Source organism: Mirounga leonina, unplaced genomic scaffold (assembly GCF_011800145.1).
Source record: "Mirounga leonina isolate KUSES-001 unplaced genomic scaffold, KU_Mleo_1.0 Mir_174, whole genome shotgun sequence".
Lineage (NCBI taxonomy): Eukaryota > Metazoa > Chordata > Mammalia > Carnivora > Phocidae > Mirounga > Mirounga leonina.
Window position 1 is genome coordinate 19,840,676 of NW_023270451.1, and position 26,462 is coordinate 19,867,137.

Below are 26,462 nucleotides of genomic sequence, written 5' to 3' on the forward strand. Positions count from 1 at the left end.
TAATTTTAAAAACCTCTTGGGGTGCCTGGGTGGTGCAGTCGGTTGAGCATCCAACTCTTGGTTTTGGCTCAGGTTGTGATCTTAGGGTCATGAGATCAAGCCTTGCATTAAGCTCCACCCTTAGCATGGAGTCTGCTTTGAGTTTCTCTCTCCCTCTCCCTCTGCCCCTCCCACTCGTGCTCTCTCTCTCTCTCCCTCTAAAATGAGTAAATAAATCTTAAAAAGTTTTTGGAAAAAAAAAAACCCTTTTAATAAAATAAGAGCTGAAAAAATAACTGAATTTTTAAACTTTCAAATTCATCTTTTCAAACTTTATAGAAGTATTTTGTCAAATTAACTTCACTCTCTGTTAAGCTCTCAATCAAGGGCTATTTTATTTCTACATACAGATCTTAATGTATAGAAAAGAATTAAGTAATACTTTCTTGGTCTTATTGTAGAAGTGTTTATCAAACTAATTAGGATGACCACTAATACCATTTGGGGACACCTAGATACACATTTTGTATCTTGGAGGAAATACTGAATTAATAGAATTTGTCATTTAAAACTGAATTTTCTGATAAACTTTGAAGAATATATTGGCTTAAAAAAAATTGACACTGCTCCATTTATAAGAATTTTTTCTGATGTTCCTTCATATTTTTTCATGGAGCCTTATTGTAAAAACTAAAGGAACTTTTGAAATATTTCTTTTATGTCTTATTTAATATGACAGAAAAAGTTCAGTCTTATTCTGATTATGAAACATTTGCTTTTCAGTTTTTATATATGACTTTTTATTGTCGGTAGTAGTACTTGTGATCTATTTTCAGCTTTCAAGTCCAAACTTGTTTAGATTTTATGCATGTGTGGATTTGTTAACTCTCTAAAGTAAATAATTGATTTGCTAATGTGTGCCTCCTCATAAGAATAACCTCGTTTATGAAACTAAAGGGAGATTTTGAGCCAATGTGAAATTATGTTGAACTTGAGTGAATATTAAAGTAGTTCAGGGCGCCTGGGTGGCTCAGTTGGTTGGGCGGCTGCCTTCGGCTCAGGTCATGATCCTGGAGTCCCTGGATCGAGTCCCACATCGGGCTCCCTGCTCGGCGGGGAGTCTGCTTCTCCCTCTGACCCTCCCCCCTCTCATGTGTTCTCTCTCATTCTCTCTCTCTCTCAAATAAATAAATAAAATCTAAGATAAAGTAGTTCATAACAATGAGATCTCCTAGGATATGTTGAAAGAAAAGTTCTTTGAGGCCTGCACTGTGATGGCTCAGTGGTAGAATGCTTACCTCTGTTACTTTTGTAATAGGAAAATCAATAAAGTTAATACATTTTTTAAATCCTAAAGGAAGGTGACATCAGAACTTAACCATTGACAATAGTGTGCTTCTTGCTAGACTGACCCCCTTGGGAAGCCTTCCACTTTCAGGGGAAACTAAAGTATGTGAATACCTCCTGGGAAACTGCCTTTAGGACCATCAGCCCAACCTTCCAATCTCCTCAATGACTGCATATCTTAAATATTCCTATTGTTTCTAGGATAAAGGCCAAATGTCTATAGCCAACAGTAGTTATTTCCTAGAATACTCTTTAATGCTGCTTCCTCAGAGAGGTCCTCCTTGACCACTCTATCTCATTTAGTCCCTCCTCATTTTCCCCAATGACCAAGCACTGAATCTCATCTGCTGCAGTGTCCTTTTGGAGTAGTGTGATGTGATAGAAAGAATGCTGGGTTAGTAATCTAACCAGGCTCTTGATTCTTACTCTAGCTCTCTGCAACTCTGGGCAGATCAGTCTCCCAGGGCTTCAGTTCACTTTACTCATCTGTCAGGTATAAGAAGCAAAGTAGTCAGTGGTTTCCATTTGGAGCTTTAGAGATCAGAAGGCCATTGGGCTAGGGAATGCTCTGTCGGATCACCTACCCTGCTTAATCTGGGAAGATAAGGAATGAACATGGTATAAATCCATAAAGTAAATGACTAAAGGACTTTTGAATAACCATCATCTGCTGTGTTTAAGACACATATCTGAGTGCTTCACCAATGTGAAATCATGAGTCTCTTCACCAAACTGACAATTCTGAGATTTCTGTTGGCATTTTATGAAATTGCCCTGCCAATTTATGTTTTTGTCTGGTTTTTTCCCCAAAGACTAGTTATTATAAATACAGTGTAACCTTGATGTCTTTTTCATTCTTTTATTTCATTGGAATAAGCAACAATAGAAGTTCTATTTCTTCATTGGAACGTATTCACATTATTTTTGTTTGTATCTTCAAAATGTTACCAATAAGATACATTAAGCTAGTTGACATCTTCACCTTTTCTAGATACTTTAATATATATTTTTTCATTAACATTTGAAAAAATTTCAGTGGCTTTTTATAAGCCATTTTGTTTTATGTATCTTTCGTAGTTTGTGCTTGAGATTTGTTCTCACGCAATATACAGTATCTTTAATTCTTTTCCCTCAGTATTGATTTCTTTTTTCCCCAAAGCATGTTGATATCTTCATAATATGGGGGGGCGGGGGAAGTGCGTTCATTTTTCTTAACTTTGCTCCTCACTCAAGGTAAACCTTGACCAACTCAATGAGAGATTAGACCAACTCCTACTTTTACCAGCTTTGGTTTCTCTTCCTACAGTACCACAGCTGTTCTCTCTGGACAACAGTGACTTCCCAGTTGTCAAATCCAATAGCATCTTCTCAGTCCTTGTCCTGTTTGAGTGTCTAAACAAATAACATTACTGACATCTCTGCCTTTTATGAAATGTTCTCTTGTCTCCTGGAACATCTTCTGTCTTTCTGTGACTTTTTTTTCCACACAGGTTCTTTTGTTAGTTTATATTATGGAGGCGCCAACTATGTTTGTCCTCCTTCTCTCCTGAAACAGGAAAGCAATTGTTTACTGCTCATAAAATAAATGTATCCACTTTCAGGATTTCGACTCTCACCTTAATACAAACGACTTCTAAGGCACTGCAGACCGAAATTTCTAAGAGTTGACTCATCTTCTCTACCTAGTCCATTAACACTTCCAACTTCATTTTTCATGCCTGCTCTATACACTTTCTCCTGATTTTTAAAGTATTTCTCTTAATCACTCTTCTGTCACCTAAGAATGATTTATGCTTAAACCCCAGAGTCATCTTTTACTACTTTCTTTCTCCCTTGTCTTATATATGTAGTCTTCTCCGACCTGTCCCCAGCCCCCCACCTTTCAACACTTCTCACCTAGGCTATTGAAATACTCTTCTTTTTTTTTTTTTTTAAGATTTATTTATTTATTTGAGAGAGAGCTCACAGATGGAGAGGGAGAAGCAGACTCCCTGCTGAGCAGGGAGCCTGACACGGGGCTCGATCCCAGTACCCTGGGATCATGACCTGAGCCAAAGGCAGACACTTAACCGATTGAGCCACCCAGGTGCCTGGATTGAAATAGTCTTCTAACCTGTCTCTTCTTCAGCCCTTTTTCTGCATTGCTGCAGTTTATTTCCTGATTCCTAGATTTTATATCTTCCTGTTCAAAAAATCATTTACTACCCATTATTTATAGCAAAACCCCAAGGTTCCTATAAAAGTTAAAACCATTCACAGCCTCCTTTCCAGCTACTTTCTTTTAGCTCCAGCTACCTTCTTTTAGCTCTCCTCCCACCCCATCCTAACTTCTCCACATACTTTCACCCCGTAAAGCCTTGGCTCCGCATTGTATCAAACTATTCTCTTTCCTCAGGTTTGTCAAATTGTCTGTATTTATTAGAAAGAAAAGGTCACTAGAATGCATTTAATTTTAAAGATGCTATATAACATATATTTTTAGTTTAAACACCAATTATAAAGTTAGTATTTCTTCCATAGCTTCTTCAAAAATATTTATTTTCTAGACTACATTCATTTTGTTTAGTAACTTTGTAATATATACATTGTATTATACTTGATATGAATTCATTTTGAATTCCAAGATCCTTTTGAACTCATGAATACTTACGAAGTATTAATCCCTATTACCAAGACATTCAGTTTTGAATACATGGAATAATATAAGTAAATATTAGTCTGGTTGCTGTCTGTTTTTAAGTGTTGAGAATAAAAATACAAAGTGAAAATTGTATTAGCTGTTACACTAATAACAGCTGCAGTAATAAAAACTGCATTCCAGTTGCAGTAACTTACTGCAACTGGAATGCAGTTTTGGATTCTCTAGCCGTGACTTGTACAGAGGAGGTACTCAGTGAATATTGAATGTGCTGCATTCAGATCTTTACCTGATATTGTTAATACATGAGATTGAGAGAAATACATGGCACCAGCTACTTTAGCTTAGCTAGACATTTTAATAAATAGCTCCTCTTCTCCTGGATGACTAGATCAAAATGAATATCCTTTTTTTTTGTTTTAAAGATTTTATTTATTTGACAGAGAGAGTCACAGCGAGAGAGGGAACACAAGCAGCGGGAGTGGGAGAGGGAGAAGCAGGCTTCCTGCGGAGCAGGGAGCCGGACGTGGGGCTCAATCCCAGGACCCTGGGATCATGACCTGAGCCGAAGGCAGATGCTTAATGACTGAGCCACCCGGGCGCCCCTCAAAATGAATATTCTGAGTTCTTTGGAAATTAAAGTTTGCTGTTAATTTGTTCACTTTCTGATAAGTTACTGATAAGAAATAAGCACTACATGTAATAAAAGCATAGGTCATTCCTCTTCAGGATATTTCATTGTTGGGTTGTAGTATGCTGCCACAGATGAATACCGTATTCCATGACAGCAATAAATAAGCTATGCTTTTATTTCAGTTTAGAGAAAACACTTCCAAAGCTTATTCTCTGCTCATGTAAACTCAGTTTTTTTTTAAATAAAAAATCAGAATAGTGTGGATACATACATTCATAGTTAAATTAGTACTGCTCATCAGTCTATTAACCTCTTTGTAATATACCTCTTACAAAATTTCAGGCTGCAAAATGGTCTTAGTCCCTTTTACTGTCTGGCCTGAGCTTGTGATGCTACCCAGTATAGTGCTCAGAAATCAGAGGATCTGTGGAGCGCCTGGGGGGCTCAGTCAGTTAAGCATTCGACTCCCAACTCTTGGTTTCAGCTCAGGTCATAATCTTGAGGTCCTGGGATCAAGCCCCGCGTTGGGCTCCATGCTCAGCAGGGAGCCTGTCTAAGGATTCCCTCCCCCACCTGTCCTTCCCCCTGCTTGCTTGCTTGCCCTCTCTCTCTCCCAAATAAATAACTCTTTTAAAAAAAATCAGAGGATCTGTTCTAGACAAAATCTAGCACTTCTTCTATCCTTCCATATACCTGGAATATCCCATTGCACAGTGTTTTTCTTTTCATATCATTGATGTATTTATTTTCTCATTATACAGTACTTGAGCATAGGAACCAGATCCCACCACTTATGTGTCTCTATTACTTAGTAAATCCTGCACGGTGGGCACTTAGTAAATATCTGTTGGAAGTTGTTTTAAAAGTTTTTATCAAAGAGGGGTGCCTGGGTTTCTCAGTTGGTTCGGCGTCCGACTCTTGATTTCGGCTCGGGTCATGAGATTGAGCCCTGCATAGGGCTCCGCACTCAGCAGGGAGTCTGCTTGAGATTTTCTCCCTCTCTCCCCTTGCCCCTTCCTCCTTTGTGTGCATGTGCGTGTGCTCTTGCTCTCTCTCTAAAATAAATAAGTAAATCTTAAAAAAAAAAAAAAAAAAGGTTTTTGTCAAAGAAAAATTACTGAATAACCCAAGTATTAATTTCTGCAAAGCCCTCTTAGCACAGCATTATCCTTCTCATTCTGCCTGCTTGGTTATCAAATAATATTACATTCTGTATTTCCCTATTTGTTATATTGCAGTGTTGTTATTAAAAGGCCTTAACAAAAGACCTGTAGTTCAATGATTTCAGCTTTTAACTGATTTTATTTTGTAACTTTTTTTTACTGTAACTATTATTATAATAGATTTATGCCTTTAAAATACTGTTATTCCAGGGCGCCTGGGTGGCTCAGTTGGTTGGGCGACTGCCTTCGGCTCAGGTCATGATCCTGGAGTCCCGGGATTGAGTCCTGCATCGGGCTCCCTGCTCGGCAGGGAGTCTGCTTCTCCCTCTGACCCTCCCCCCTCTCATGCTCTCTCTCTATCTCATTCTCTCTCAAATGAATAAATAAAATCTTTAAAAAAAATAAAAAAATAAAAAAAATAAAATACTGTTATTCCAGTTACAGATGAGTCTATACCCTCTTATTCTGGAAGTGATATGCCAAGAAAAGACAGTAGTATGTGGTCAAAAGTAACTGAAGAAGGGACAGATCTCTCAGAACGGCTTGTGAGGAGTGGTTTTGCTGGAACTGAAATAGACCCTGAAAATGAAGAACTTATGCTGAGTATCAGCTCTCGACTACAAGCAGCAGTTGAGAAACTCTTAGAAGCTATAAGTGAAACCAGCAGTCAGGTAACCTCCTTATGTTGCTAATCTGTACTACATTTGTAGGTTTTCTTTTAAGCCAGTGAACAACTAAGTGTTTTCTCTCTATTGTCTCACAGAAATTTAGTCATGTTCCTCTTTATAAATGGTTGGATTTGTAACAACCAATACTGATATCAACAGGTTTCTTTTCAGGTGGTAAGTGTTAATGTCTTGACGGACTCTTCAGGTTCTAAAATTCAGTGTTTTAATTTTAAAATTTCCTAGACTCTTACACATTACTTTTTTTTTATATCAAAAGAGATTTTAACTTTATCATTGACTGAAATATTCCGTTATAATATATGTTATTTATTTGAAGGAATAATACAAGGAATATCTTAAACCATATGCTCTAGTATGTCCTAACACACTGCTATTGTAATATGATAACAAATCAAACCTACAGTCCTTCACAGAAAACATCCTTTTCATGAATGTTAATAGATTACCTCACTTTACTCTCTCGTGGTAGGGTTAGATGAGGGATACTTTCTACATCGAAGTACTGTTTTTATAGAAATTTTAAAGGGGTATAATCATTTATAACCTAAAATGCAATTTTCTCTGTCTCTAACATTTTTACACTAGTATGGTAAATGTCTCTTAAGTTACTGTATGTAGAATTTAAATAATTGTTGCTTTAAAATGAAGCAAATTCACTTATTTATTTTAAAAATGTTTAAAACACCTGTAGAATCATAGCTGTATGTTAATCAAGTGAGTACTCCATTGTCATCAGTTACAGGGCCAATATTATTAACATTTTCATTGATACCTTTATTCACAGTATCCTAAATCCATCTGTATTTCAGACAGAAGTTGAGAAGTTGAAAGAGTGTCTTTGATGTCTTGTTATTTCTAATGTCTGGCTTTCATTGATGCTACTTTTTTTCCTCTAAGAAATTATTCTGTTATGGAATCTTTTTGCAATAGCAGTGACTATTGGATTTACCATATTTGACAAATACTGTTATATATTTTGTGTTTTAATGCCAAATTCAATTACTTTTAGGTTAAGTTAGTGATTGAGTCCTCTCTTGGTTAGTGACCCTTGAAATCACTTGTTAACCACCTACTATTAAGTTAATTTTTCATTATCAATCCATTTTTTTTTCCTCTTGGCAACTTGCTATTGGCATTTAACATAGACGGCATTATCAAAACAGCATATATGTCCAGTGAAATATTTGTCTTCTGGATAGTCTTCAGACAACGAGTTTTCCCCAGGTTCATTCTTCCTTGTAGGGAGACAGTTTAAATTCTCTTCTGTGCTAGAGTGGGGACTGTATCTTTAAGAGCACATTACCACACATTGCAATAATTCACTATCTGGCCAGCAGAATATATCACAATATACCTACTGTTAATTTTCTGAATTGTACCTTGATTGACTAGCCAAACTAAGGTATTCATATTCAGTTAAATATGTTTCAGAAATGTTTTCATAGATAAAGTGCTGTCTTTGGGCAATTCTTATTTCTCTGAAGCTTTCTTTTACAGCAGGTGCAAAATGATTGAAAGGCTTTTGCTTCAGTTACTTAAAGATTTCCTTGAGCATTGTAAAGAACTAAAAGAAGTACAGTATTTTTGAAAACTCACATCTTTGTGTATTTACTAATACACAATAGAAAGGATAACTACACAAATAATAATAGTAGTCTCATCTTTTGCTAAAACCACAGTGAGTTATTTTTCATTGCCAACATCCTAAGTGCTGGTAGGAAAGGCACCAATAAAAACCAGCTTCATTTGCGTTATTAATTTAAGACATTATACTCTTGGATCAAAGAACTTTAATGTTTACCATATTTTTCTTCAGCCTCAGGTAGACAGCTTAAGCTCAAACATTGCAACTATGAATGCTATGTCATAATATGAAATTCCATAGCTATTATAAGAAAACACATATTTTTCTATAAGATTTGCTATTTTTTCAAGTTTTTACTTTTCTAATTAACATAAGCCCTGGATTGGCTTTCTTTTAGAATGCTTACACATAAGCCACTTTAACACTATGCTACTCTACTGAGTGAGCTGGGCCAATTCAGGCATTTTCAGCTGTTGCTTTTCAGCACTTTTAAAGTTTGAATGCATATGCATCCTAGTTATCCCTTTTATTCTATGAAAGTAGTGTAAATAATTCTGTATGGAGTCTCAACATAATCCTGCCTTTTTTTTTTTTTTTTTTGCTTATTTCAGCTACATTAGTATTTAATTTCTGTGATTTGTACTCTTTCCTACCATGAAAAAACTAGTAGTATTTTTCCTTTCTTAGCCACTATTAAATACTTTGATCTGGATCTTGAACGCTGTTAATACTGTTTGCTGCTACTTGATACCATCGTTAAGTTACAGTCTAGTTAATGCAGTGTAGTTGACCTTTGAACAGTACAACTAAAGTATGCCGCTCCATTTATATGCAGATGTTTTTCAATATATACAGTACAGTACTGTAAATGCATTTTCTCTTTATGATTTTCTTAATGCCATTTTCTTGTTTTAGCTTACTTTATTGTAAGAATACAGTATATAATACGTAATACATATAACATATAAAATATGTGTTAATCGACTGTTATGGCATCAGGCTTCTGGTCAACAGTAGGCTATTAGTAGTTAAGTTTTGGGAGAGTCAAAAGTTCTGTGGATTTTTTTTTTTTTTAAAGATTTTATTGATTTATTTGACAGAGAGAGAGATAGCAAGAGCAGGAACACAAGCAGGGAGAGTGGGAGAGGGAGAAGCAGGCCTCCCGCCGAGCAGGGAGCCCGATGTGGGACTCGATCCCAGGACCCTGGGATCATGACCTGAGCCGAAGGCAGACGCTTAACTACTGAGCCACCCAGGCGCCCAGTTCTGTGGATTTTTGACTGTGCATGGGGTCAGCACCCCAACCCCTGCATTGTTCAAGGGTCAACTGTATAATATTTGTCTTCTGACAAGCACCATGGAAAATGGTAAATAAATCAGAAGTGATCCATGGTTTGACTTATTCCTGTAGGCTACTATAGAGAAACTTCCCCCAAAATCCATTAATACTGCCAACAGATAAGTGTGTGGAATCCACCTGAAACACTCATTTTCCCCAGGCCAAGATCACACCTCATCACATCTGCTTGTGTGACCAGGTTTTGAGGTACAACAGGAGCCTGACCATGGCATTTTCCAAATTATTCTCAATTTGTTAAATACTAATATAGCAATATGTTATTTAGCTTTTACTGTATTTTAAGTATCAAAGAACAGGTCACAAAAACTTTGCCTAGAGCACTAAACAGTTTTCATACTGCAGTCTCTAAACCAGCAGCATCAACATCACTGAGGACTTGTAAATTTAAATTCTCACTCCCCACCCCAGACCTACTGAATGATGGAGCCCAGCAACCTGGGTTTAAACGGGTTCTTTAGGTGATTCTGGTACACACTGAAGTTTGAGAACCACTCATCTAGAGATTATTAGTACATGTTCACATTATTCTAGCTGAATTTTGAAGTGTTCTACCAATATCTTAGATAAAAGGTTAAAGTGGTTGTTGCCTTTTGGTATAAAAATCAGGTATATCTTAGGTGAATTGTATTTTTAAAGTAACGAGAATAGGAGTCTGTAAAACTTTCTTTTAATCCAAATTTAGTTCACCTACTACTCTTCCATGGATAGATGTTTAAAGCCATTGACTGCTTCAGAATATTCTCATTAATAACTAAAATTATCTTGAACATGATAAATATCTTTAACAGTTCATTAGATTGATACAAAACAATGTGTAATCACCTCTGTGAAATAACTTATATTCCATTTTTATTTTAATGTGTCATTATTTGGTTCTTCATAATGGTATAGTTCTCTTTTACCTTGATTTTTTTTTCACTTGTTACAAAAACTAGAACAGAACTGAGAGACACTGCTATAGTCTATTTGTGCTTGCAGTGACAGAGAAGTTCAGCTAAGTAGCTCTGCACAGCATACCCTGAGACTAGGAAAGAGAGTAGCATCTCATACTTTGGAGTCAGGTGGGCCCAAGTAAAGCTTATTGGAAGACTTGATGCTTGAGATGAATCATTCATTCATCATATTTATTGAGCACCTACTATATAATAATTGCTATTTTACATACCAGAAGTACAGCATTGAACAAAATAGACAAAATCCTTGCTCTTGTAGAGACCAACAATATGTAAACATACAGTATGTCAGGTGGTGATTATCTGCTGGGAAGAAAAATGAAATGGAGATAGAGCATAATGGGGGAAGGGGACATGTTTATAGGAAAATCAAGGAAGACCCCTCTGATGAAGTAATATTCAAGCATATTTCTTGAAGATTAGGAGAGACAGTCATATAAGTAAGTAGGGGAAGAATGTTTTAGACAAAGGACTAACAAGTGTGAAGGCTCTGAGGTGGTTGAGTGCTTGTTCTTTGTGTGGCTGAGAAAGAGGCCAGTGTGGCTGGAGCAAGGAGAGTGAGGAAAGTGGGAGATGAGGTCAAAGTGCTACCTGGAAACCAGATCACATAGAACTTGGGATTTAATTCCTAATGAGAAATGGAGCCATTGTGTACAACTTTTTAACTTTTTATTTTGAAATAATTTTAGAGAAAAGTTGTAAAATAGTCCAGAGTTTCACTCAACTTCCCCTAATGTTAACAGCTTGCATAATCGTATTATAATTATCAAAACTTGGAAAGTAAAACTGTTACAATACTATAAACTGAAGTACAGACCCTTTGGATTTCACCATTTTTTCCCACTAAGGTCCTTTTCCTGTTCTAGGGTCCCATGTTGCCTTTAGTTGTCATGTTTTTGTCAGCTCTCTTCTCCTCTTCATTTAGTACCTGAGTCTTTGTCTTTTATGACCTTGACACTTGAAAACGAGTGGCTAGTTATTTTATAGAGTGCCCCACCATTTGGATTTGTCTGATATTTTTTCATGATTACAGGAAGCTTATGTGTTTTTGACAAGAATACCACAAAAGTGATGTGCCCTTCTCAGTGTATCATATCAGAGGGCACATGATGTCCATATGTCTTATTACTGGCAATGTTAATCTTGATTTCTTGTGGTATCTGCTGGATTTCTCCACTGTACTATTACTTTTTTTCCCATTATAATTAATAAATTTCTTGAAGGAGGTACTTTGAGATTATGCAAATATCTTGTTTCTCCTTAAACTCTCACCCACTAGTTTTATCATTCATTGGTAGATCTTGCCTGTACAATTATTACCATGGTATTCTGATGGTGATTTTCTATTTTCCTCATTCCTTCATCTATTATAATTACTCTGAAAGAGCTATTTCTTCACTCTCATTTGTAATCAGGATCTGTACAGACTCATAGCTATTTATGTTTTTCAACGGATTATATTCCAATACTACAGTAATTGGTTTTGTTTCAGCTTTGGCATTGTGAACTCTTTCAGGTTGGCTCTTGCGCCTTTTTGAAGTGCTTACTTTTTTGAGCATTTGCACTATCAGAGGCTCCAGACCCATCTTACGTTATTCCTGCCCCAGCTCTAAAATCTGCCACTGCTCCAAGGAAATTAGGGTCCTCTTATTAGATAATGATATTTAGAAACCAAGATCTGGATGCTGTATGAGCTCTTTGTTACTGAAGTGTCATGACTTGTAGGTCCTCTTAGTAGACAGTTTAAAAATATACGGGGTATCTATAAATACATACATTTATTTGTGTATCTCTACGTATAGATAGTAAAAACATGAGTTCATGCGTTACATCTAATTCTGATCCAGTACCACAACATTCATTCTACCCTTCCCCCCTTTCCTTTGTAACTTTGTTCTCCATCAGTGAGAAACCAGGCTCTCATTATCTGCATATTTTTACTTATTTGTTTAGCCCTAAAAACGCATAAAATAACTTCAAGTTGCTAGCCTATATCCCTGTGAAGAACAAATTTATTAGAGTACAGTATTTATGTACAGTACTTTCTGTCTTTAGCGTTATACAGTCAAAAATACTGTTTTTCAAAGTATGGTAGGTTAACTCTTCTCCCTAACCCTCTTTAATGTGGTTTTGTTATTCACTTTTAATATAGTTACAATCATTTGTTACAGTTTTTATTCCATCTTGAGTTTCCCCCTTTTCTAAAAACTCGCAGATGGTAAATTTCACTCTTTGTATGGGTAGTTCTTTTGGTTGTGACAGATGGGTGGTGTATATATACCACCACAAACATGACACAGGATTGTTCCATCCCCCAAGATACCCTGCTGCTGTCTTTTGTTGTCAGCCCTCCTGCCTTTGGCAACCACTGGTTGCTTTCCATCCCCCATCCTTATAATTCTGCCTCTACCAGACTGTTGTAAATGAAATGACACATTATGTATTCTTCGGGGTCTGGCTTCATTGTCCTAAAGTACATGTAAGATTTATCAGTTTTGTTGCATGTATTAAAAGTTTGTTCCTTTTTATAGCTGAGGAGTATTTTATCATATGGATGTAGCACAGTTTATTTAGAGGACATACAGATTGTTTCAAGCTTAGGATCATTAGAGATTTTTGAGTAACTGACCTAACTTACATTTTTCAAAAGATCGTTTTGACCACCTTTTCAAAATAAATGGGGGGAAGGGCAGCGGGGCGCCTGGGTGGCTCATTCGGTTAAGCGTCTGCCTTTGGCTCACGTCATGATCCCAGAGTCCCAGGATCAAGCCCCATGTCGGGCTCCCTGCTCAGCGGGGAGTCTGCTTCTCCCTCCCTCCGCCTCTTCCCCTGCTTGTGCTCGCTCTGTCTCTCTCTTTCTCACTCACTCTGTCAAATAAATAAATAAAATCTTTAAAAAATAAATAAAAAATAAACTGAGGGGGTGGAGGAGTCTAGGGCAGAAGCACAGAAACCAGTTAGAGGAGTTACTTGCCCAGATATACAAGTCAGGTGGTAGGATTAGAATTCAAACGCAGGTACTGTGGCTTCAAAGTCTGTGCTCTTAATTAAGCTGCTTTTACTGTCCTTTGAAAGTGAGTGAATCACTTTGTCAATTACTGCTGACTGCTCATGTTATCCACAGACTAAGGAATAGATTTTGAAATCTGGGGTGTCACTGGTAACCTTACAAGAGCAGTTTGATGGAGGAATGGAGATGAAACTGTAATTCAAGAGAAAATGAGAGGAAAGGAGGTAAAGACTTAAAAGACGAGTAGAGACTAGGTAGGTAGGTCCAGAAGAAAATTCGTGGCAAGAGGCATAGCGTATTACTGTAAACCAGCATGGTGTGTATGAGGACAGTGGATAGTTTTGTGTTATAAACATATAGGATGGAAGGTGGGAAACTGATAGAAGGTGAGAGTACAGGAATAGCCAGTGGTCACATGTCAAAGTCCCATGTAGGCTAAGTTAAGGAGTTTTAACTGTATTATGCTATAAAGTTTGGAGAGTCTTTGCAATATTTTTGATGAGAAAATAATACCAAATTTGTGTTTTACGTCCCTCAGGCAGTAGTATGATAGATGGATGGGCAGGAAGATGGTGAGGAGAGATACTTAATGCAGGGAAACAAGAGACACTTAGAATATTCCTGGTAAAAAGTGATAGAGATCAAGTTAAGGCAGGGGGGAAGTGATTTTAAACCTTTCAGGAAGCTGAATTTGATAGAAATTGGTATGACTGATCAGATACAGGGGATGAGGAAGAGGGAAGGAAACCAAGCGTAAATCCTCAATTGACTGAGTTGCTGGTGTATTTCATTTACTGAGATACGGGATGCAAAAGAAGTGAGTGATGAGTTCAGTTTTATGTAATCTGAATTCAGAATGCATAGAGGCAGTATCAAGGAAAGATATTCACTAGAGTCTCGAGTTTTGGTAGAACTAGATTGGAAATTGTTATCCCTTTAAGACATTTGAAACCATCGTCTTTAGAGTGTGTACAGAGCTATTTTTTGTGCTGGTAGAATGCTGACATTTAGAAGAATAAAGGTAGGTATGTCTACAGAAGACGTGGAGAATGAGAAGAGGAAAATCAAGAGAATAGTGTCATAAAAGCCAGATAAGGAGTGATTTTTCTAAAAGTTGTCAGTTACTATGGAAAATCATAGCTGCTGAGGATTTAGTGTCCATTGACTATTTCAATGTGAGTGACCTTGATGAGAATAGTGTCATAAAATTGGAAAGGAAAATTCAAAATTCAGAGAGTTGGAGAAATAGAGACAGCAAATTTTATGCCTACTAGCCATGAAGAAAACAACGCTAGCTTGAGAAGGGGAGGGTGTTTTTTTAAAGGTTGGACTAGTGTACATTGAGTAGCAGTGGAGAAGTTGAATATTGTAGGTCAGAATGGATGAGCTTTCTGGAGGCCAGGTCCTTGGAGTAGGTTAAGATGGAATCCAGAACACAGGTGGAAGGTGTGCCATTTGGATCAGAAAGACCTTCCCTCGTTTAAGATTGGAGAAAGAGATTATTGCAGGTTATTGTGGGTTTATGTTTGAGATGAAGGAGGAGTTTCATTGAAGTCTCCATAGTCTAAGTAAATATTGTCAAATATTCAAGTTTCTTTCTTTCTTTAATGACGTCGATTTATATGTTGTGTGATTTTAGTAGAAGATGTATGATTAAGCCTTGTACTTAGTTTTAAGGTTTGGTTTGCTTTAGGTTCTATAGATACATCATGCTTCAATAAAAGAACTAGTGGGCATTTTCTTTGCTAAGTATCAGGGTATCTTCTTATAGACTGATTTCATAATATCTATTAAAGAAGCATTTTACTTTATGTATTTGATTTGACAAGTGATTTGCCCTAGAGTATGTCCACATCCATGTAATGATACACTTATTATGATGAATTGTATTTATCATTTGCCCAGACAGGCTACCATAAAAATCAGGCTTATATTCAGCCTACTGCAGTTTCCTGTTGGTTGAGAGAGCTTTCATTATGATATGAGGAAAAGAGCTTAGAGACTACCTGCAAGCCCTTAGAAAGGCAATCTCTTTAACATAGTCTGTATTCAGTAGTCTCTTTGTGATTCTGCAGAAAAGCTCTCTTTGAGAGTATGGTTTCAGATTCTTGATTCTTGAATCAGGTAGAAAAAGAATTCATTCTGTTCCGTGAGAGTAGTCTTTCAGCAACTAGTTTTCCAGAATTCACAGGTACTATCTATCAAGAGATACCTTTAGGCCTTGGAAAAAATTAATGAGGAACTTACTCCCACAGAATGATGATTATTATAGACAACTCTTATGAGTTTATTATCATTTTTGAGAATAATGGAACCTAAGCTGCATGTTCTATATTTTCTCATAAAGGGAGACTTTTCCTTAGGATGAAACAGTAGTTTAAGATTTTGTCATTGTTAAGTTTTAAGCATAACTGTAATCCAAGTGTTGAAATGTATTTTGCCATTAGGTATTTCCTCCAGTATGCTTATTATATATAATAAGCATTGGTCAGGACTTGTCAGTTTGAGAGAAATGTTTATGGGTGGAAAAGATTAAATATCTTGACATTGTATGATTAAAGTAAACCTATTTAGTTTGGGAAACATAGCTTTATACCCCAATTAATAGCCTTCAAATATGCACTAAAATCTTTATTATCTGGAACCTGGGAATAATGAGCTAGTCTGGATAATTAAAAGGGTATCCTCCTAAATATTGAAGTCATTTTGCTTTAACTGCTTTTGATTGTAAAAAGTTTTATCTGCTTTCTAAAATTAAAAAAAAATAGAATGCAATTTGAATTATTCTAATGTAATCTGTCTGAACATCAATTAATATACCATCAGTTACTATACTCTTACAGGGGAGATCTTTGCCCCTATCTTAAATCATCTTTACTGCTATTTTGAGTCCTTTTTACTCTCCCTAATTTTACTCTCTTTTCTTTGTGGTTAGTTTCTTAACCTTGACTTATGTTCCTAGTTGTAAGTGGATATACTCTACTCCTATAGATTTTGGTTTTACATGGATGGAAACAAGTTTTACATGCTTTCAAAAATGGGGGAAAAATATAATTTGGATTATTTTAACTTAGGGTCACCTTTTTTAACATGAATCAATATAATATGCCATCAGTTAATATACTGTTGTCCTTTATAAGGACTGTTTGCCTCATTCTAAATCATCTTAATCTACTACTTTTTTGAGTCTTTTTCTCCTCCCTAGGTTTTTCTTTTCTTTGTAGTTAATTCTTACCTTGACCTGAATGTTTCTCTTTATAAAGAGATACTTCTTACTCTCAGAATTTTGTTTTTGCTTCAAATAAGAGAAATTGGATACTAGATTATCAAAATAAACTGTAACTCCCACAGGGAGCCAGGAAAGAGTATTTTGAGAACTATATGATATGGTTAGTATGGATCCTGTCAGTTCATAAAGCTGAGCAGCTAGGATATGGATGATTTTGTATCTGCTAAAGATCCAGAAAAATCATATTTAGCTGACCCAGTGTAGGGTTAGGCCTCCATTTTGTACAGATATTCAGACTTATTAATAGACTAACTGGTGGGCTCACATAAAATAAACACAATAAACAGAAATTTGTCATTGCCTAATCCAGAATTATAATAGGCAGCTGTCCCCCCCCCCCCCACCTCCACCCCAAGCATCTACCTGTAGATTCTGGGCTTTATGTAGAAAATCGCATTTTCTCTTCCCTAATTATTAGCCTATTATGAAGGCTTTGAGTGTTGACTCCTTTAAACAATTTTGTGTAGTGAAAGTGGCTATAAAACAGATTTTTGTTGATATCACCTGCTTGCCTTAGTATGGGTTTTTCCATAGTAGATAAAAGGTTTTAGTTTTATGGGTTTAGGATATTTAGTTACTGGACCAAAAAAAGGCACCACAATGAAAGCTCTTTCATTTATTTGAGGATCTTTTGCTGTTAAAAAATAAGTTGTTCATCTTTTAAAATTCTGAGTGTCTAGTTTATTCACTGTTGCCAACATTTCTGGAGCTACCAGAAGATTATTATATGCAACTTGCACTTTTTAGTTTTAGTCAGAGTTCCTAGGATACCTTAAGTAAAGATATATAATTACCAAACATATTATATATAATGCAGCTTTTTAAAGAGCGTTTTTTTTTTCCCCTTAACATTCACTCTGAAAACAATTCATTGTGGGAAATAGGTTATAACTGAACTATCTGTATTTACTTCTAGTGACTGTTCAAAAGAATGAGTATTATTTAAGGAAATATCAAAAGGAAATACTAAGTCTTCCAGAAATAATTATGATTATTTGATACACTTTAAGAACTCTTTGGTAATGTGGACTCAAACCTACTTGATTTCACATTTTCAAATTAAAATAATTTTTTAGTAGGATGGAAAAATACTAGCTTATCTTAGAAACATTATAAACTTGTCTAAATACCCTTTTCAAAGCTCTGACGTGGAACTTGGATCCTGTTAGGCAGGCTTTTTTGTGGGCGTATTAATTCACATTCCACCTGTCAGTACCTATAGGTAAAGACATGAAACCACACCCTCTGTTCTGACCTTTTTCTCCAGGGACAGTGACTAGAATCCTTTGGCTCAGGGTGAGAGGCTATTTGAATAGCTCAGTTCAGAAGAGCTTTTACTTTTGAATTGAGTGAAGCAGCAAGAACAAGGGAAATAATGTTGCAACTACATTTCTCAAGACTGCTGCTATGGAGATTTCAAACTTGACCTTCCCTGCCAGGTTCTGTTTGGAAGGCTTACTTATTTCCATAGATATATTTGATACCGAAAGCAGTTTTATGGCTCGGCTACTTAGATATTTATATTTTCATTCTTCCATTCTTTAAAGAATTAATTATTCTAGTTAAAAAGGAGTTTTTCTGCTTTTATTTTTGTTGTCTTTGTTTTTTGTTTTGTTTCTGATGAAGACTGGTAGAAATGTAGTTTTTTTATAGATCTGTGTGTTTTTTCTTTTGTTGTTCATTTGTATGAATTGATGCTTATTTGATAGTACTAAAAAGAAATTTGCATACTGCTGTGGTCTATCTTGATAAACTAAGATAAGAACTTTTAATGTAGTGGAAAACTGTTAAAGCAAGTGAGGGAAGTTGGCAGCTGAATCTACTAGCATGGATTCTTACCGTACCTATTTGGCAACTGTCAAACTCAGCGGCTCATGGTTGGAAGAACAAGATGAAGACATTTATGAGGTTGAATCTCGTGTGCCTTTACCACATCCTTTTCCTCTATGTGAACATTTGGATGAAAATAACTCTGTTATTATTAATACTTCTATTTTTCATTTTATTCATAAAAGAAATGGGCACATATTAAAGCTTATTTCTAAAATTTCACTGCCTACCCCTCCTTATTCAGTAAGTATAAAAAATTTGGTTTCTTATACTTTTAGTTTATACTTTCACTTTTTTAGACATGTAGTTAAAAAACCTGTATAAATGAGAAATGAACTTTAGATGTCCTTAGTAAGGGTAAATGGAATAGAATCTTGTTTTGTTATTGTTTCATGTGTTACTACTTATTTATCCTGATATATTGAAGAGCTAAATTTGGTCTAAGAGCCCCAACTTGGCTATGTTTTTGATTCCAGAAGGCAGAGTGAGATAGTATTACAGTTTTCCATGCCAGGCAAGCTGTTTAAAAAGATCCTGCTTGTCCTTAACAATCTTGCTTTTATATGTTTATGATTCCAATCCTGAGTAAAAATGGAATGATTATATTTGAGGGAATGAGCATTGTGGTACTTAAAACAGCTAAGTCCATTGAGCCAATTAGGAAATGTTTACAATCATATGGTATATTGGCTATAGTTCCAGACAGGGAAAAAGAAAATATGGATTCTAATTTTAATTTTCTTGTTAACTCATAAGGAACTTATTTTTAATATGCTTACTGATCCAGTGAGGAAATACTCTTTTCTACTTTTTATGTGAAATGTATTTTACAAAAATTAAGGGTATTTAGCATAGTTAGTATTTCAGGTTTATTTAACATGTAAGTATGTTTTGAATGATTCACTACAAGTTATTCAGTATAACTACAAGTTATTCAGCACTTTTTATGACTTTCATGGCTTTAATTGTAATACACTAGCTAATATTTAACAGGCCAGATGGTTTTCAGAATAGTTTTGTTACCTCCTCTGAAACTTTTATATTAAAGTGACAGTTTATTGATGTTTTATACTTACTTTTAATGTAATAATTTTCTTAACTTAATTAGAAATACTGAATATGAAATTTTTATATATTTCATATTGTTAGGTATTAGGTATTATACGTATTAGGAATAAATCAAAGCGGGTTAGAAGAGGCTTTTTAAAGTATAGAGTATTTAGATGAACATTTGAAGGGAATCTCTTTATTCCAGTAAAGTATGAGCGCCATTTGCTATAATAAATGAAATTTGTTTGCTAGCTTTACTAATTTGATTCTTCTAACTTTTTAGTTTTGTTTTGTAAAACTGAAGTTATTTCTTCTGGTTTTATGGTACATATTTAAATGCACTTTAAGGTTGCTTTAGATCTTGTCAAGAAGTAGTACATTAGAAGCAAAAACTTAATTTTCTTAACTAAATCAAGTATTTATTTTGTTGTAAATGCTAAATGCCTTGTTGTGTTTGTACAGTAAATTCGAAAAAGAAAAAAAAAACAACTCCTGTTTTTTTTAGTGAGAGCTTTGAACTCTTAGAGATTTCATGTATTTACCAACCATTTTATAATATACAGAAAAAAGTGACATACCTACATATGTGGAAGCAGTTGATATGTTTTAAAAATATAGGCTGTGACTGTAAATTCAGAAGAGTAGCTATATATAAATTAGTTCTTTACGGTTATGTTTTTTTACTATAAAAAACAGGGGTGCCTGGGTGGCTCAGTTGGTTAAGCATTCGACTTGATTTCGGCTCAGGTCATGATCTCAGGGGCCCCACGTCAGGCTATGCGCTGGGTGTAGAGCCTGGTTAAGATTTTCTCTCCCTTTCCCTCTGCTTCCCCACACCCCCATGCTCGCTCACATGCTCTCTTTTAAAATAAAAATAAAAAACAGATAAGGAGATGCTGGCCGTCAGAAGCTCAGAAAACTAAGGCAGGAACAGTGCTTTTCTGTAATTTCTTGGAGCTGGTAACAGTGATCACTGTTTTCTTAGAGCTTTGGCCTGAGTCTGTCCTTGACCGTCATCTTTAAAAATTGTGTAAGAATATAGTCATGCCAATAACAGCATATTAAGGAGGCTGTACTTATGAGTAATTATGGGTAATGCCTCTGTATTCTAAGGTTTTGAAAATAAATTGAATATTCATAGAGAGTCCTGTAGATGTTTCATAGATGGACAGAAATATAAAGCTTTTAGTTAAAAATGGGTTATAATAATTTCATTTGGTTGTGCCACTATGATTTTGTTAATTGATGCCATTACATTAAGCATATATTAGTTCCCCATAGTGTATAGCAGGGGTCCACAATCAATAATAAATGTTAAATATAAAAGATACTAAGTTTTTCATAGACTACAATTACAGAAAATTCTTCAGAATTTTCAGAGCCTATGTGTCATTAACTTTATACCTCTCTTTATGTGACAGAATACAGAGCTACTGTTGGAAGTGGTTTATTTCCAAAAGAAGCATTTTTTTTTGTTTAATAAAATTAGAATACATCTCTTATGTAAAGTTGTATGTAGCTAATCTACTTGTATAATGACTTTTTCCACCTACTAATGTTAGCATGCACTAGAAATATTAACTGGCTACAGTTCAACAGTATGCCTTTATTTTTATTTAAAAATCTTTTTTTTTTTTTTTTTAAGCTTTAGTGGGGAATGACATTGGCCTTCCCACACTTCAGTTGTCTTATTTCATGTATGCTTTCCCTCCTTGTTTAGCTTGAACATGCAAAAGTTACACAGACAGAGTTGATGCGGGAGTCATTTCGACAGAAACAAGAAGTAACCGAGTCCCTTAAGTGCCAAGAAGAGCTGCGAGAGCGCCTTCATGAGGAGTCCAGGGCCAGAGAACAGCTGGCTGTGGAGCTCAGTAAGGCTGAGGGTAAGCAACTTGCCATTGGCAGCTGAGGGTGGAAAAATTTCAAGTTTAAAAATAGAGATTTTTGATGCAAGCCAGATTTGGACATTACCAATCTACTCTAATTTAGAGTGACCACTGAAACGTAGTTGTAGTGGATCTTCAGAATTTCTCCAGGCAATTTTAAGAACTGTATATATTTTTAATTATTAGAAAGAATTTAATAGAGGAGCGCCTGGGTGGCTCAGTCAGTTAATTAAGCGTCTGCCTTCAGCTCAGGTCATGATCCCAGAGTTCTGGGATCCAGCCCCACATGGCCTCTCTGCTTAGCGGGGAGTCTGCTTCTCCCTCTCCCTCTGCTGCTCTACCTACTTGTGCTCTCTCTCTCTCTCTGTCAAGTAAGTAAAATCTGTAAAAAAAAAAAAAAAGAAAGAAAGAAAGAAAGAATTTAATAGAATTACAGAGCGCGTTGAAAGTTTTGGAAAATATAGAAATAAATGATAGTGGGCACCTGGGTGGCTCAGTCATTAAGCGTCTACCTTTGGCTCAGGTCATGATCCCAAGGTTCTGGGATCGAGCCCTGCATTGGGCTCCCTGCTCCGCGGGAAGCCTGCTTCTCCCTCTCCCACTCCCCCTGCTTGTGTTCCCTCTTTCACTGTGTCTGTCAAATAAATAAATGAAATCTTAAAAAAGAAAAAGAAATAAATGATAGTGATTTGTTACCATAATCCCACCTTCCTAAAGCAAGTCTTGTAATTTAGTGATGAAAAGACTGACACTAAGAGATGTTAATAAAGGGCGCCTGGGTGGCTCAGTTGGTTAAGCGACTGCCTTCAGCTCAGGTCATGATCCCGGAGTCCCGGGATCGAGTCCCGCATTGGGCTCCCTGCTCGGTGGGGAGTCTGCTTCTCCCTCTGACCCTCCTCCACTCACGTACTCTCTCTCTCTCTCTCATTCTCGCTCTCTCAAAATAAATAAATAAATCTTTAAAAAAAAAAAAGATGTTAATAAATTGTTCAAGGCCACCATTAAATGGTGATGCCATGCTTTATGCCTCAAAAGCCTCATGCTGTTTATATTCTGCCATACTGTTGTGGGTGTTGGCCTTCTAGAATCACTTAAAATATCAGCTTTCTCTAGTATATTTAAAATGTGATTTGGTTCAGAAGCATCTGATTTATATTAAGCTTTCCAGAAACCTATTTATATCTGTGTAATAAAGCGAGTTACACCTACATGATGCAATACATTAGTATAGCAAAATAATGGAAAGTTCAAAGGAACTTCAGATTTAGGCACAAAGGTTAACAAGAAAAAGATTGCTTTGAACGTACCTACCATCAGCAGCAGCAGAGTCATTCAAAACATTTAAAATGTTGGAATGAAGTTTTGCTAACAGTACACCTTTTATTATTTATATAACACCAAATGGTAAGATTTGAAATAAGTTATAATCCCATTCCCTGTTAATTTTATCTTATAGGTGTCATTGATGGCTATGCAGATGAAAAAACTCTTTTTGAAAGGCAAATTCAGGAAAAAACTGATATAATAGATCGTCTTGAGCAGGAATTGTTATGTGCAGGTAGTAGATTACAAGAGTTGGAAGCAGAGCAACAGCAGATCCAAGAAGAAAGAGAATTACTGTCCAGACAGAAAGAAGCTATGAAAGCAGAGGCAGGCCCAGTTGAACAGCGTATGTATTTTTGGACTTTGTATATGAAACATTCCTTAAAAGTTCAAGGTGGCTCTTTTCCTCTTTCATTGCCTTTGTTTGTGTATTTTATATGGGGATTGAAAAATTACAAGAAAATCTGCCTCTTTGGTAAATGTTCATTAGCCAACCATGTAGAGTCAGGGGTGTTTTGTTTTTGTTCTTTTTTTACTTTGGCAGATTTTAACTGGAAAAGATAATCCTTTATTCTTGAACTTCTCCCTTAAAAGAAAGCTACATATAATGAGGCAGGATATTTTTTAAACCATGTAAGATTAAGTACTTTTAATAGCAGAAAGGCAGCAAAAATGTATACTTGGAATAAATAACTAAGAGCACTGATCCAGCACTCCCAGCAAGCAGGTAGGGGGGTGGATTTCGGCCTGCAAGAGAATAGATTTGAAAAGGTCAGTGACTGTTAGAAGCAGGCTGACATCTGGTTTAATCTGTGTAGGAGTTCAAAGAATATACAATTTATAAATAACCTTTAATCTTTTCTTAAATGAGAAATTAGGTGTGATATCTTAGTTTTTTTGGCAGTAAAAAGTGCCTGTCATTATAACAGTGGAACTTTAAATCCTTTTGATCATATCCTCTCACTTTTATAAATGTGTAGTTTCAGTGGTTGAATTTTACCAATTTAGAAATATAGCATACATTTTTGTAATATGGTACGGTTGTTTCTGATGCTCAAATTTGTTTAAAACGGGTTTAGAGTTGGACTTTTTAATGTGCAAAGCATATATATATCATACATGTAAAATATTCAAGAAATACTGGGACATCAAAATGTTATCAATGGTGTCAAGTTTTACTTCTAATTCTTTTGTGTACGTATTATCCTATTTTAGGAAATAGACATGTAAATTATATCTTTGTTCTGTATGTGTGTGTTTTCTTTCTATTCTTATAGGACTAGTAGATGCTGCAGTCGATGCAGCACCTGGAGCAGGTGTGTTTATACAGTTGCATGGCCAGTCTTTGGGTGGTAAACTTACAACTCCAAATATTGGGTGACCCTTGAATTTTCAATCACATACCTCTACTTTTCCAACTAACGTACCTCTAATTTTGCTGTTGTGTTTCATACTTACGGTTTTTCTCTTTAACAAAAAACTTTACTTACAACAAAATACATATTTATATTTGAAATTAACAACTGAGATTCATAGTGATCATCATCTTATATCTGTTTTTCCACAGAGCTTAAGACCATTTCAATTTTTACAGAAACAAATACATTAAACTCCTGTAGCCTATAACTTTTCAAAATGCTCTTTCTAAACCAGGAAATATAAGATGATGGTAACAATAGGATCAATGAAATTTAGTAAGGAGACTCTGGTTCATTTACTTTTATATTAACATCTAAATCACTATTGTTTTAAAAGGAAAAGCTATTTTCTCTAGATTCCTAGTCCTGAGCACAGTGTTGGCAGACTGGTTAGTGTAAAGACTCTCAGGCTGTGTTCCTTTATTTTTTCATTAGAGGATTGTTTTACTTTGCTATTTATACTTAATAATTGTATTATTAATATTAATAATAGCTAACACTTACATAGTGCTTACCATACTCTAGGCACTATTCTTTATGTATATTAACTCATTTGATCCACAATAACTGTTAGAGCTCACTACTGTTACTATCCCCAGTTTACGTATATGGAAATTGGAGGACATCGTATTGAGTTTCACATAGGAAATATGCGGCAGAGCTAGGATTTGAGTCCACAGTCTCTGCTCTTAAGCACTACACCATACTGCCTCTCATACTTGTCAGTTTTTTCTTGATACATATATGTATGAGCATGCAAGACTAACTCAGGAATATGGATCTAATAAGGAGAAAGACTAACAGGAAATTCTGATTGTAGTTATATTTTTTTTTCTGTGACTCTTACTTGCCTTGGTTAAAAATTTACAGTATTTGATCTTCATGTGTATTGTGTATGCATATAAAAGTGATTTTATTGGTTTGATTTTTGCCTGAGGTGAGTTATTTCTGTGCTTAAATTTAATTAGACTTTGTTCTTTTCCTTATAATGAAAGTGGATTTATTTTTTTTTTTTTTTTTGGTCATTTGCTATGGCATTTTCACAAAGTATTGTTTTTAGTGACAAGATGATTCTTTTTGTTAATACAGTGTAAGTTTTTGATACTAGCTTGCTTACTTATATAGGAATATGATATTTTGATATTTTCACAGGAACATTTTCCTTTTTTACGTGAGTTTGAAATAAAACTCAGATCTCTTATTTCATGAAGGTAAAATTTGAGCGTAGTTATAGGTGATTTCGCTATTATTAATTATGATGTAATTTAGAATATTTTTATATTTGTAAACAGAATTACTACAGGAGACAGAAAAACTAATGAAGGAAAAACTAGAAGTACAGTGCCAAGCTGAAAAAGTGCGTGATGACCTTCAAAAACAAGTGAAAGCTCTAGAAATAGATGTTGAGGAACAAGTCAGTAGGTTTATAGAGCTGGAACAAGAAAAAAATGCTGAGCTTATGGATTTACGACAGCAAAACCAAGCACTGGAAAAGCAATTAGAAAAAATGAGAAAATTTTTAGATGTAAGTATTCTCAACTTGAATATTGATTTTCTCAGTGGAATGCTTACTTGCTGCTACTCTAGGTTGTGACTTTTAAATTATGAAGAGACTCTTGAATTCTAGCATTTTCATCTGTATGTGTTTTCTACGATTAACTGAAAAGTACTATTCCAAATAAAAACTCTAATAATTTTTATTGTTCACCTATCACAGCTTTTTAAAGGCGATATAAGCAGATTACAAATAAACCCTACCAGTTAGCCTTTCCAAATTCAGAGTTAAGAAGCTTGTCCAAGTCTTTTCTTCAACCAACTGCCAAAGCAGGGTGAGGATCCTAATAGCTAACTGGCCAACACTATTTCACCCACAAAAGATATACACAGTAACAGTGTGCTTTGGGAAACAGGGGACTGGAACAGTTGTTATGCTGTCGTTACTCTCTTCCAAAATGACATTAAGTCTCTAATTTCACATGGATTTTCTTCTTTGGGGTTTCATTTAAGGCCTGATATTCTGATATATTCATAGATCAGGGAATCAGATTCTGACACATTTTATAATTTTAGATACGAAACCTAGATTAGGATGAAAGAAATTGATTTACTAAATAATCTGTTTTGCTTATTTTTTTTTATTGACTAAATTAACAGTGGAATTCCTCTTTGTTCCAAAAAAGTAAACTCATTTTTGGGATAATATTTTTATTTCAGTCTATATTTAACATTACTTGAATTTTTTAAAATGTTGTGCTTCAAATAATATTTAAATGCGTAAATTTTAGTCAAAGAGCCCAAATGGGCTAGA

General features: G+C 35.4%; 1 protein-coding gene across 5 annotated transcripts in view; it reads left to right on the top strand.

Moving 5' to 3' along the window:
* The window catches only part of AKAP9 (A-kinase anchoring protein 9), a 156,983-nt gene that overhangs the window by 87,195 nt on the left and 43,326 nt on the right, over positions 1-26,462 (top strand). For 3 of the 5 annotated variants that reach the window (XM_035020530.1, XM_035020529.1, XM_035020531.1), the window contains exons 22-26: positions 6,200-6,432; positions 21,248-21,410; positions 22,870-23,082; positions 24,014-24,052; positions 25,447-25,679. In XM_035020530.1, the coding sequence (XP_034876421.1) occupies positions 6,200-6,432; positions 21,248-21,410; positions 22,870-23,082; positions 24,014-24,052; positions 25,447-25,679 (881 nt within the window). Of the gene's footprint in view, positions 1-6,199; positions 6,433-18,223; positions 18,721-21,247; positions 21,411-22,869; positions 23,083-24,013; positions 24,053-25,446; positions 25,680-26,462 lie in introns of those variants that run through there. The other 2 variants (XM_035020532.1, XM_035020533.1) reach the window with 2 other exon arrangements.